The sequence below is a fragment of the Lepisosteus oculatus genome, chromosome 15 (genome assembly GCF_040954835.1).
Source record: "Lepisosteus oculatus isolate fLepOcu1 chromosome 15, fLepOcu1.hap2, whole genome shotgun sequence".
Lineage (NCBI taxonomy): Eukaryota > Metazoa > Chordata > Actinopteri > Semionotiformes > Lepisosteidae > Lepisosteus > Lepisosteus oculatus.
The window spans coordinates 21,395,379-21,407,804 of NC_090710.1; the positions used below are offsets into that span (position 1 = coordinate 21,395,379).

General features: G+C 38.8%; 1 protein-coding gene across 7 annotated transcripts in view; it reads left to right on the forward strand.

Annotated features, from left to right (window-relative positions):
- sytl5 (synaptotagmin-like 5) overlaps nt 1-12,426 on the forward strand; it is an 89,685-nt gene that overhangs the window by 75,048 nt on the left and 2,211 nt on the right. For 6 of the 7 annotated variants that reach the window (XM_069178939.1, XM_015364157.2, XM_015364156.2 and 3 more), the window contains 11 exons: nt 742-865; nt 3,057-3,168; nt 4,974-5,077; nt 6,173-6,268; nt 7,235-7,291; nt 8,214-8,392; nt 9,010-9,112; nt 10,403-10,564; nt 11,018-11,126; nt 11,387-11,522; nt 11,932-12,140. In XM_069178939.1, coding sequence (XP_069035040.1) covers nt 742-865; nt 3,057-3,168; nt 4,974-5,077; nt 6,173-6,268; nt 7,235-7,291; nt 8,214-8,392; nt 9,010-9,112; nt 10,403-10,564; nt 11,018-11,126; nt 11,387-11,522; nt 11,932-12,140 — 1,391 coding nt within the window. The remainder of the gene's footprint in view (nt 1-741; nt 866-3,056; nt 3,169-4,973; nt 5,078-6,172; nt 6,269-7,234; nt 7,292-8,213; nt 8,393-9,009; nt 9,113-10,402; nt 10,565-11,017; nt 11,127-11,386; nt 11,523-11,931; nt 12,141-12,426) is intronic. The other variant, XM_006639216.3, reaches the window with a different exon arrangement.

A 12,426-nucleotide genomic window follows, 5' to 3' on the forward strand; every position in this document is an offset into this window, starting at 1 on the left:
TATTTTTTCTGACAAAGTCTTAGCTTGAAAGGTTGAAAGGATAACCTTTGATAATTTTAAAGGTTTAAAAGTATTACCTTTGTTTTTTCAGAGGAATATCCTTTAACCTTTGGGTTACTGATGTTAGTTAAGGCTTGCTTGTGTTTAAATGCCCTTTCCCTTGTTTGTAAATTGTAACTTTTTTTTGTTTGTTGTTTGGAGTGAATTAAAATCAAATAAATGTATAAAATCATGTAAATGTAACCAGAAGCTAAGGATACAACCTTACAGTTATGTGATTATAGTATGTGAGCAGGCATATATATTACAGTTGTTTATGAATAAAAAGAGACAGGATAGGAGACTTTGAAAGATCAGACACAATGGAAAACAGAACTTTACTAAACCAGCAATTCCAGCTTGAGACTAAGACCCAGAATGAATCAAAAGTAACCCAACACCCTTCATAAATTCTGACAACAAAACATGGTGGGGTTTTTCTACAACACAAGGAAATTTTGCTCTGTAATACAGGCAGCAGTTGTGCAGCATAAAAACAGTATGATGCTGCTACAGCAGCACAATAAAATAATACCTCTAACAGAATTATATCTACAATTACTTACACTAAATTGAAACAGTCACAGTTTTATTTTGTTTGTTCCAAGCGCTGTTTTTGAGCTACTGCATACCACTGCATAATAAAAGAGCATCTCCTTTGTTTCCTTTCTCCTTTGTTCATTTCCTTCTCACGATCAACAGGGGGAGTACTCTTGCTCTGGAGTCATCTGGGGTGCCGACACTTCCCAACAATCTCCGCTCTCACACCTCGGGAAGATCCCCCACACCCAGCAAGCGCAGCGCAGTATCAGGAAACAGCAGGAAGGTAAGGGGGACCAGTGTTCTTTATAGCTTTAAGGCTGCAGAGAACAAGAATTACACTTGCTTATCATCTAGAATGATTTTGTGAATTGCTTTCAGGAAGCTATTTGGCCCACCTGGCGCATTTGGTAGTTGTAGGATAAGTGATCCAAGGAACGCATGTACAGTAGTAATTTCTTGGAAGACGTCAGGGAATCGGCTTCAGTTGCATGTCTGGGTAGGTTGTTTCACACTCTCTGAACCCTTTGGGTAAAGACGTATTCCAGTTCCCAGTTTTAAATGCAATATCCATAAATTTATTTTCGATAACGTGCCAGCCATATTCATACATGGTATTCTAAATGGATTCTTACTAGTACTTTGGACAATAACAGCCCTGATTTAAATTCTGCACTTTAACTATACAGTATATCCTAAAATTGTCTTTTCCTTTTCATTTGCTTCCCCACATTGTCTAGGAGATGTACTGTACTGTAAATGACATGCCTGTTCTGGAACAGTGTGTCCAGTTTTGTATTTATAGTTCATGTTTTTGCTACAGATATGCAAAGTCCTGCACTTGTGTTCATTAAACATCATCATCCAGAGCAACCTGAGGCATGCTATTGACTTCTTCCTTGGGGAACACTCATTTAGTGCATCGGCTGTTTTATTCTTGTGGTCCAGACGTTTTGCATTGTTTCCCCAAATATCTTTCACTTCATGTTGTACTATTAAAAGCACTCTTTTCATTATTTTATTTTAGCCTCCATTGCAATTTTCCTTTCCATTTCTCTCTCGTCTTTTCTCAAGTTCTCCTTTTTTATTCTTTTTTTTTACCTTACACAGAATTCACCATTTTTCTTGTCTAGATCCTTTTGTTTGTGAATCATTTTGTAAAATCTTTTTCCTTGTGCTTTTTCTAATACATTTGTTGAACCATTTGTTTCTTTAGCTTTTGATTCGCTCACTCTTGGGATAGACTTGTTCTGTGTACAATAAAACAACACATTACTGTTCAAGAGTATCTTAATTAATTGATTTCAAAGTGCACTTACTTTCAAATGCAGTCTCATTGTTTGTCAAAGGAAAGCTCCAATTGCCTCACTAAGGCAGGTCAGCCATAATTCCCTACACATTAGAGTCAGACTGTTCGATTCATTTTAGTGAACAAATGCATTTCAGTTCCATTAAATCAGAAATTCATTAATTTGATTCATTGATTTGATGGATTGATTGAATTGACGAATTCACTCGAAATGAACCAGTGCCACTGAATCAAATTTGAGTCAGTGAATGAAATAGTGCTACTGAATTGACTCTGAGCCTGAGTGTATACTATATGTATACACTTGCTCCTGAAATGGGAGTTGTTTTAGGACTGCCTATGCACCTGTCTGCACTGAATGAGGCAGTTCAGGATATGACAAAGTGTGAAACTTGCTCCTGAAGTTTATCTGACATTCCGGTCCAATTAGGTCCCTTCTGCTTGATATGCTACTGCCATCAGAAGGGTTTTTTTTGAGGCACGTTAATACTAACATTGTATCTCTTTTAATGGACAAAGATTCCATAGTTTGTGTGAGCTTTTCTTTATAGAGTGCACTTGCCACCTTGTAGATGTTATCAAATGATCCCAGTTCCTGTATGGCTTTCCCATGGGGCCTGTTCATACATTTGGGAATATCCTGGTGTGGATAGTGGTTTCTTCTTCATTATCCACCATTCTAAACAAGAACATACCTTGCTCTCCCTGAGTGCTTTTAAGAAATGGCAACATGGATCTTGTTCCCCCGCAGCAGAAACATGTTTGGTTGTCCTGTCTCACCAATAGAAAAAAATGCTGCTACTGCATTGGAATACTCCGGTTTCCCTTCAGAGTTATCACTGAATCCTGTCCTTGATTTCAGTTGTATGGCACTGTCTGCTGCTTGGACCCATGGCACCAGGAAGGCAGTGTGAGATTACAGTACTGCAGCCAAAGCTGTCAGATCCTTACTGCCTGGTGTCTCTGTCATAGCTGTGTAATGTTGCTTAGGGCTCCTAAAGAATGGAGAATCTATTAGGTACCACCTATGACAGTGTAGTCATGATGGATGTTTTGGTGTTGTACCATTCCATGCTTAAGAAAATCAATGCTGACTCCTGTAAAAAAAAAACCTCACACTAATAGCCGCTTCTCTGACTGTATTTAGTAATCATTTTTTTCTCTTCAGGTGGATGGTGCAGAGAGCATAGCAGGCACGTACGATGACATGGCACATCGGAACTACAGGAAAATGTCCGGGACTCCATCGATTGCTGTATCCAGAGTTTCTCTCTCCTCAGGTGTGCCATTACCAGCAATAAGAAAAATCTGACAGCGCACTTAGTCAAAGCTTGGTTTCTATGCCATACTTTCAAAACAAGACGCTGACAAAGATTGAAACTAAGGAGGAATACTGTTTTATGTTTTTAACTGTAGACAATAGATTAATGGCTTAATTAAAAGTATCTAATGGGAGGGTATGATATAATGAAACAGTAAAATGAGGCCGTGGTTGAGAAAACATTTTGTGAAATTAGATTAATAGTATACATAGTATAGTCAAAGCTTATAACAGTAAAGTTCTGATAAAGTATTGTTTAAGCTGCTCAGGATAAACCTGCCAGTTCTTTAACTGAAATTGCCGATCAAGATGAAGAAAAAAGTTTTCCTACTTCAAAGTCCTGCATTAAATCTGTCAACCTATCGCTGATTAGCTGGTGGCAGCAGCTATATGCAAATTGAAAACAAAATCTCTATATATAAATTATTTAAGGTTTTCACGTTGAGTCCTGAAGCCTCTAAATTGCGTCTCCGGCAGCCTGTCTCCTTCAGCCATTCTGTTCTAGACTGCTTGTACTGTATGTTTTGTTTCAGCTGTGAGCAACAGTGGTTGAGACAGCACCATGTTTAGACAGCACCATGTTTAGACCCACCAAACAAGTTACACAGTTATTATTATACAGTGGATCCATTAAGTATTTTTAAATGTTTTAAAGATAATATCGGTAATAATATACTGTAGGTAGCACTCTGTACTGCCAAGCTCTGAAATTCTGAAACAGTCTGGAGAAAGCTATCTGGACCCCCAGATTGAGCTATATTGTTGTATATTTTAAACCTAAAATGTAATTAGATCCTCGTGAAAGATAAAGATAACATGTTGAAACACATAACACACAGCTACAGTATATTTGTATTATAACGTGAACAAAATTATCCAACATTAAATATACTTGTGTGAACCAGTATGTTATCTCTTAGATGCAGTTACTGATGGCACCTCCTTGAGCAGCATTGACTATAATTGTTTATCAGTCTCTATATCAGCTTTTATGAATTTTGGCCAACTATTCCTTCTACAACTGCTTTGAATTGGTGACATTTGAGGGTTTCCTTACATGAATAAGTCACTTCATGTCCTTCCTTAACATGTTATCGGGTATCAGAAATCAGCAGCACCACAATCAGTGGCACAACAGACTAAGATTGTGAGATGAATCTAACTATGAAACGCTCCCTGCCCCCTGCCCCCTGCCTCCTGCCTCCTGCCTAGGTATTCAGCACCCCACATCCACACCTCAGAGTGGTCTTGTTTTCATATTGTAATGAACACTCCCAGTTCTGTGTCAGCAGTGTGGGGAATGACAGGCAGGAAAAACTTTACTGACTCACTGCCAGTTTCACTACAGTGGGGCACGCTGATCACAGAAGCAGAGAAGGCTGATCTATGTTATTTAAATTAATTTAAAGCCAATGTGTTTATTAATTATCTTGTAAGGGAGGGTTATGCTTATGTCTTTTAACCATACATGCTACAGTATATACTGTATACTGTAGTACAATATGCAATGGTACAGGGGTGGACTTGTTCATACTGTATATGTATTTGGCTATTCGTGATACTGTAGTTCTCCGCACCAAACCCTCACAAACATACTGTATTGTATATCTAAATAGGTAGCAAAATCAGGCCTTGCATAAAGTCAAACAAAATACGAAATAAAGCACACACCTTAAGAATCCAAACCCACGACAACCTTCATACGCCCCCACTTTTTCAAGTCCCTTTGGCTTTAAAATGAATGTTTTTCTCCTCAAATCCCAGATCGAAGCCGGTCAGAGGTGGACCTCAGCGGCTCGTGTGCCGAGTTGAACGAGGAGACCCTGAGCCTGCGGTGTCAGTCTGTGCCTGGGGAGCTGAACGATGAGGTAAGTCAGGCCCCGCTGGAGTGATTGCACCGATAGGGGCACACAATGTTGTTAACCTTTGCACTAAGCAGAATGGGCCACTTGTCACAGCTGCAAGGCTGTTAGTTTCATCCACTGATTTATAGAGGAGACTGTTGATTAATAGCTTATTCTTTATATCAGTTCACCCTGTGTAGTGCATAGGGTAGTTACAGTATGTATAGTATGTTACCATATTTACAGTATAAATTAATTAATGAAAAAATACAAACACTCCCAGGCAGCAATCGTATTAATCTCACTCTGACTACTGTTGTACCGTAAGTAAACCCTGTAGGGATGTTTAGGGCTATATTAAATATACCACTGCGAACCAGATTTATGACTCCATTTAACTAGATAGCTTCCCCTGCACATTGCTCAAGAGCAAAAAAAAATGGATTCAGCTGAAATGGTTCTTTGATCTTTTAATAGGAAACATGGATTTAGAGCTGAGAAAATTGTTTCATGTTGTAGACAGGCAAACAAAGCATTTTAGCCTCTTTTTTATCAAATCTTACTGCAAATTCTGCAGCTTTGCTTCAGGAGGTCCCTACAATTAAAAAAAGTGCTTATCTTTGGAGGCCAGGCATTTCAGCAACAGCTTAACACATTTAGACCAATTTACTTCTCAAGGTTTGTTTGCACATGAAAGAGGTGAACATTGAACTGAAAAAACAGTTTAAACTTTTTCAAACTTCAGCCACACAGAATTGTTGAACAGTCATTTTATGGTGTTTTTTATCTGTCAATTTTATATTATATATATATATGTTAATTTGCTCAAAGATCATCATTAATATTTTGTTTTTATTGAGATTGTATTTATCATGGCAAAAAATTACTGGGCTCCATGAATAGCCTAGTAAAGTCTGAATAACAGATACTTTGTTAGAACTTCAGGAACATCAAGGTTTTCCATAATTACAAGGAATTACCTGCCAGCTACTGATGTGACATTACATATTCATTATGTCATTATGTTCTTCTGCAGGGAACAATTAATAAAACACAATCCAATTTGCTGTGACCTTTTTTTAAAGTAATTTTAAGAAAGTGTTGCCTGTGCAATTTCAGAACTATTCGGATGAAGAAAGAGAGGAAGACATTGATGAACTGATGTCGGCACATAATTTTGCTACTCAGAAAACTGTAACAAGCGCATTATCTGTGGTAAGTTCTTTAATGTGTAACAAGCTGGAGTTTTCTATGAAGGGGATTGGTCACTGGCCACATTTCCAAGTGATTATTCACCTTTTCCTTTGCTAAAAAAATATTTTCTCTACTTTGTATTTTTTGCCAATTTTTTTTTCACAAATTCTAAGGTTGCTGATAGTTTGCAACTTGCACAGGTTTTTGTCCTGCTTTTGTCCAAATAAGAACCCTCTGACCCCTCTGTGATGTCTCTTTAGCACATTCTTTTTAAATAATGCTATCCACCATTTTTTTAAGAGAATTGACCTCTGCTTGTTCCTGATCTTAAAAAGGTGAACTTTTACACCCAGAAATATTGGCTCTTTTCCACCTAATTTCAAATGAAAAAACTAACTGGAATGGGCATTCTGTATATTCGACTTCATAGTAAAAATACAAACCAAAAAAATGAAAAGTATCCTGGAAACTCCCTAATTAATTTAGTGCTCTTTGCTTGCAAGAAAGTCCTAAAATAAACATCCAATTGGAAATGCTTTCTTTTCCATGATGCAAGCGCTGGAGCTTAACCTATTCTTTCATCACTGTGCTGATGGAAAAAAATATATATACACACCTGTTTAGTACATTTTTATACTACACCACATAAAGATGGCTACTCTTTCAGAACAGAGCACTGAAAAACACGGAATTTCCTTTAATTGTTTGAAGCTTTTTCTTCCATGTGCAGGACAAAACACATTCGTATCTGTCTGGCTCATTCTCCAGCCAGTACCTTGTGATGAAATTAGTTTGAATTCAGCTCAATCTGACAAGATGTGTCTGTTCCTCTTTGTCAGCATTGGTAACAGATACAGAATGTAAAGCTGTTTATGTCATCGAGGGTCAGAGAGATCTCAGACACAGATCACTAGGACGTTTGCCCCTAGCCTGGCTGTTACTGCCTTTCCAATCTGTTTTCTGTGCTTCCTCTTCTGCTCCACTCAGCCTGGCTCAGAGAGAAAGTGGAACTATCTTAATGTCCCTGACTCTGACGCAGAAACTGTAAGTGCTCTATGCTACCTTTCACTCTTTCTCTGCTTTGCACGTCTTATCCTGAGTTTTGTCACACATACTGTAAAATCATACTTTATAGTACTGATTTACCCAACTTGAGTCCTGAAATGCTGCAAACCAGCAAGTTCTATACGGTATGTCTCTTTCATTCAACACCTGAAGAGCTGAAGAGAAGCTATTATATCACTACATATTAGCCGATAATTAGTTCAACTCAGTGATTATGATTCAGGCTTGTAATGAAGCAGTCTTCCAGGATTGGAGTAGGAATTTCCTGTGACAGGCCATTAAAGCAAAGAATTCTTAATGAAAAGGGACACTTGTGTCATGTACTAAATTACCCAATTTTAAAAGACAGCTTTTACAGGTATTTGTTATAAAGGCTTACCCAAAACTGTTTTAAGTATTATATCAGCCTGCTGTTATCTGTGAATAAGCATGACTACTATGTTTCTTGATAGTTTGTAAACCCAGTGATGCCAACATTTATATCTACAGTATGTCACTCACATTACCAAGCTGATTTTTTTGTCTTATTTCTGCATAAGGAATTATTGAACTCACTGTAGTCTTAAAATTGAGGCAGAACCCTTCACGTGACCAACCTAATCTTCTGATTGGAAGGCTATGCTTTCTGTGAAATTCAAATCTCTAACACACTCCTAAACACCAAAGTCAGTCTTTACTTTATTCATAATTCTAAACCTAGACATGAACCATAACTCCTTGTCCGCTTATAATTCTGTCTCTACTTCTTCTCTCAAATTTCTAGCTCTAGCCCCAGTCCCAAACGTCAATTCTAGCACCGTAGCTCGGCACTAAGCCCGCTGAGATAATGTAAGTGTTGACTGCCAGTGCTGTAAAGTAACTTTGGCTTGACATTGTACCGTGTCTCTGTCTTTGCCTGCAGAGCAGCCTGAACAGCATGATGAGTGTGTACAGCGAGACAGGAGACTATGGCAACGCCAGTATCAGCGGAGAGATCCTGCTCAACATCACCTACAGCTACAAGACAGGTGCCCTCAACATCTTGGTCAAAGAGTGTCGCAACCTGGCCATCGGGGATGAGAAGAAACAGCGAACTGACCCGTAAGAAAATGAATATGGAGTGAATATGGAGGTTTACTTTACTTTTCTGGGTCTGACCGGTATGGACTACAATTGTGTCTGTCGAGATACTGTATCTGGCGTGTTGTCTCTTTCATGGTTGAGTCACAACTATTTTTATCATCACTCTGGATCAACACAGGGTTAGATTTTGCCATTAATATTAAAATGCACATCGTTGGCAAAACAAATTGGTGTTAATAACATTGAGATAAAAACGGCAAGCGGTATTATGAATTTCAAGCTATAACTATTGTTTTGAGATGTTTATAAAGGCAAGATGTCAGGAGGATTGCGATGGAAGAGATGTCAGTTGAAAAGAACTGATATTTCAAGATGTCACACAGATTGACATACTAATAACCCTTTAGACACAAGGAATTACCAACAGACGGGCATCTGTTATACAAGAGTAAAACAAATATAAGTTCCCAAATTGTATACATTTTACTTAATTTCGCTCGTTTTGCTGAATAAATGCCTCTGCCACCTCAGTTCTATTTTAAGCAGAACAAAATCACTGCAATGACAATAAACACAAAGGTTTCATGCTGGTTTTGCTTGTCAATTCATGTTTTTTTGGGGGGGTTGTTTTGCAGCTATGTGAAGACATACCTCCTGCCAGACAGGTCTCGTCAGAGCAAGAGGAAAACAAGCATCAAATCCAACACCACTAACCCAGTCTACAATGAGACCCTGAAGGTAAGGGATGACTGCCTAGCATTGACAGCTTTGGTACACTGACTGAGTGATTAGTTAAACCCACCATCTGTTTCATTGATCTTATTTAAATTTGTTCAGGCCTTTAAAAGTGGTGATTTAAAGGCTGTCTATAAAACCTGCTGGACTGTGACTCTCCAGGTCCATTGCTGGAGACCCAAACTTCCAAAACTTTCTAAAGACCACCCCATTTTTTTTTAGAAAAAAAGAGCAACACTTTGTTCAAAAAGTCCATAAATCCAATTATTTTGGTGAGGGACATGTACTGTAGTTTCATATGGAATGAACAATACAGTATGCTGAAATAACTTCACAAATTGATATTGTTGAGGTTGCTGTTTGATATTATCTTCTAAGTGTAACAAAATTTCTTTATAAAAAGATTAGGTTATTGAAATCATCTTTACTCCATAGATTTCATAGATTTGACTCAGTATCTGGTTATGAAATTCTGTTTTCAAAATAATGAACAAGTAAAGGTTAATTTCATGCTGAAGAATAGAAAGGAGAATCACAGCATTTTGGCTTCCATTGGAAGGTTTTTGACAAAACGATTTGTTTCTTCTTTATGCTTTTCAGCTTGGAATTAAACGTTTACTTTTTGCAATGCACACTGACAGAGTTCCCCACTTGAACCTCTAGATAATGAACGTGACTTTTCTCTCATTGATGCTGTGAGGAATTCCACTTTATGTGCAGACATACACTAAGGTATTAAAAAATCACTGTTAAATAAATTACAGTAGGTGAAAGCTAAATTTTGCAAGGTATTTTATTTAGTTTGTATCCTCTGTATGGTGTTACCTTAACATTTGTAACTCGACACCTGAAAGAAACTTCTACATGGATTCTGGCAAAAGAACCATGTCTGATTTTGTCAGCATTTCATGGCAAATGAATGCAATGGTTTAAGCTGGCTGCCTTCCAATATAGGTACCTATAGAGCCAAGCTGTAGCAAATACCCCAGAGAGAGCACAATAGAATTGCAGTCAAGATTAAGCACACTCTACAGAGAGATTACGTCAAGGAAAGAAAAAGCAGGGTACCAAAGCTAAGCTTTTCTGAGGGCCCCTTATAGCAGGAATTAAGTCAAACGCACCTTTCTCTGGCCGCGTGCTGTCAAAACTGTCCTAATGTCAACATGACTGCCTGCACACAAGAAGCCATTCACAATACAGGGTATGGTGGAAAGTGAGCGAAATGGAGCTCTTGTTCCTGAAGCTGTTTTTGTGAGATCAATGACTGCAGACCGGTTTCCTCCTCTCCTGCAGTATGTAATAAGCCACTCTCAGCTGGAGACCAGGACCCTACAGCTGTCTGTGTGGCACAATGACAGGTTTGGACACAACAGCTTCCTGGGAGAGGTGGAAGTCCCCTTCGATTCGTGGGAGTTTGAGAACCAAACAGAGGAATGGTTCTCCCTGCAGCCCAAGGTACGTAATCAGCTTGTTCCTAGGACAACAGTACAGAAGGATTGAGACACAGAAAATCAGATCCTGGAAGCTTCTTAATTAAACTGAGGGGCAGAATTAAATTAAAGAGTTCAACCATTTTAATCAAGATTTGGTAATACAGTAGCAATTCTGTTTTTCTCTTAATGTTACACTTATGTACAGTATACTTTCAGTATGTAAAGACAGTATGTCTTTCTGAACCAGTCTTTGAAAGAGTATTTCACACTAGAGACAGCTGATCTCTCACATGTGCATGAATCGGACACTGATTTTCTTAAAACAGAAACCGAAACAGTTGGTAGAGCCCACAACGGGCATAAAACAATTTATGCTTTTACATTAATGTTTTAATATTATTGCAAACACAGGCAGCTATTGCAGTGCTCAGTCTTAAGAGATTACCACTAATATCCTACAGTATGTGTTTCCCAGGTGGATCTTTGTATGGATGCAGCCCTCCAGTACAAAGGAGAGCTGACTGTAGTTCTGCGATACATCCCACCAGAGAAAAACCTCACATTACCTCTGGAGCCATTTCAAGGTATTCTCTTCTAGTGGCAGACTGTTAACTTCAGGCTTCTTAAAACTGAAAGGAAGTGTCCTCTTCAATGGAGGAAAAAAACATTTTTTGGCTGACCTACTTGTATCGCTGTTGCCTTATGATGAATGGGCAGAGGCTTAATCTATCTCGTCTCTTCTCGTTCCCGTGCTCCTCTGGAGAAACCTGCAATTGTTTCTTGCCACTTTACAGTACAGCTTTAATAAGAAAATGCAAAAAAAAAATACTTTCTCTTCCCACAGCTAAGAAGAGTTTTATGAAAGGAAAGAAAACTAATGCCCAGCTGCCAAAAGGTGGAGTAGTGGAGTTAGTTGTTAAAGAAGCCAAAAACCTGACTGCAGTGAAGTCTGGAGGAACATCAGACACTTTTGTCAAAGGGTGAGAAACACCTTGCTCATGAAGTCAGATCATCTGTAATAGCCTTGAATCAGAAACAAAGCTTAAGAAACACACTTTGAGACCATACTTTAGGGTCTCTTAGAAATAGTGTGAATTCTTTGACCCATATTTACTGGAAACTTCACACTCCAATGTAGTAACTCCATCCATCCATTTTCTAACCACTTTATCCAATAGAGGGCCACAGAGGAGTCGGAGTCTAACCAGGCAAGAAATGGGTGAAAGGCAGGATACACTCCGGACTGGATGCCAGTCTATCGCAGGGTGCACACACACACGGGCCAATTCACCTACCTGTATGTCCGGGAGGAAACCAGAATGACAGTACATCCAAAAGAAAAAATGTGTGTGTACATTCACAGTACCAATTTTATTTTTGCAAAACCAGATACCTGCTTCCAGACAACAGCAAAGCCTCAAAGCACAAAACCCCAGTTGTGAAGAAGAGCGTGAACCCGCAGTGGAACCACACGTTTACCTACAGCGGCCTGAAGCCCAGTGACCTTCACAACGTCTGTCTGGAGCTCACCGTGTGGGACAAGGAGTCGTTGTCCAGCAACATCTTTCTGGGAGGGGTCCGGCTGAGCATAGGCAGTGGTGAGATTCTCATTGGTTCAACACTCCTGCAGCATCAAATTTCTAGTGCTGATGCTCCAACTTTGAGACAGGTCACTAAAGACATTTTTATCTTTACACACACACACCATACTTTGCAATGGTTTGCATACCATCTTTGCAATCGAGAAACAAGCACCCTGATTTGTATTACACACCCAGTTTGGAATTGCTAGTTGTTTAAAGATTTGGTTTTCTGGGATTAACTCCTGTGTTTCCCAGGAGAATAGGCTCCTTCAAAAGATATGCATTCAGAACCATGCATCAT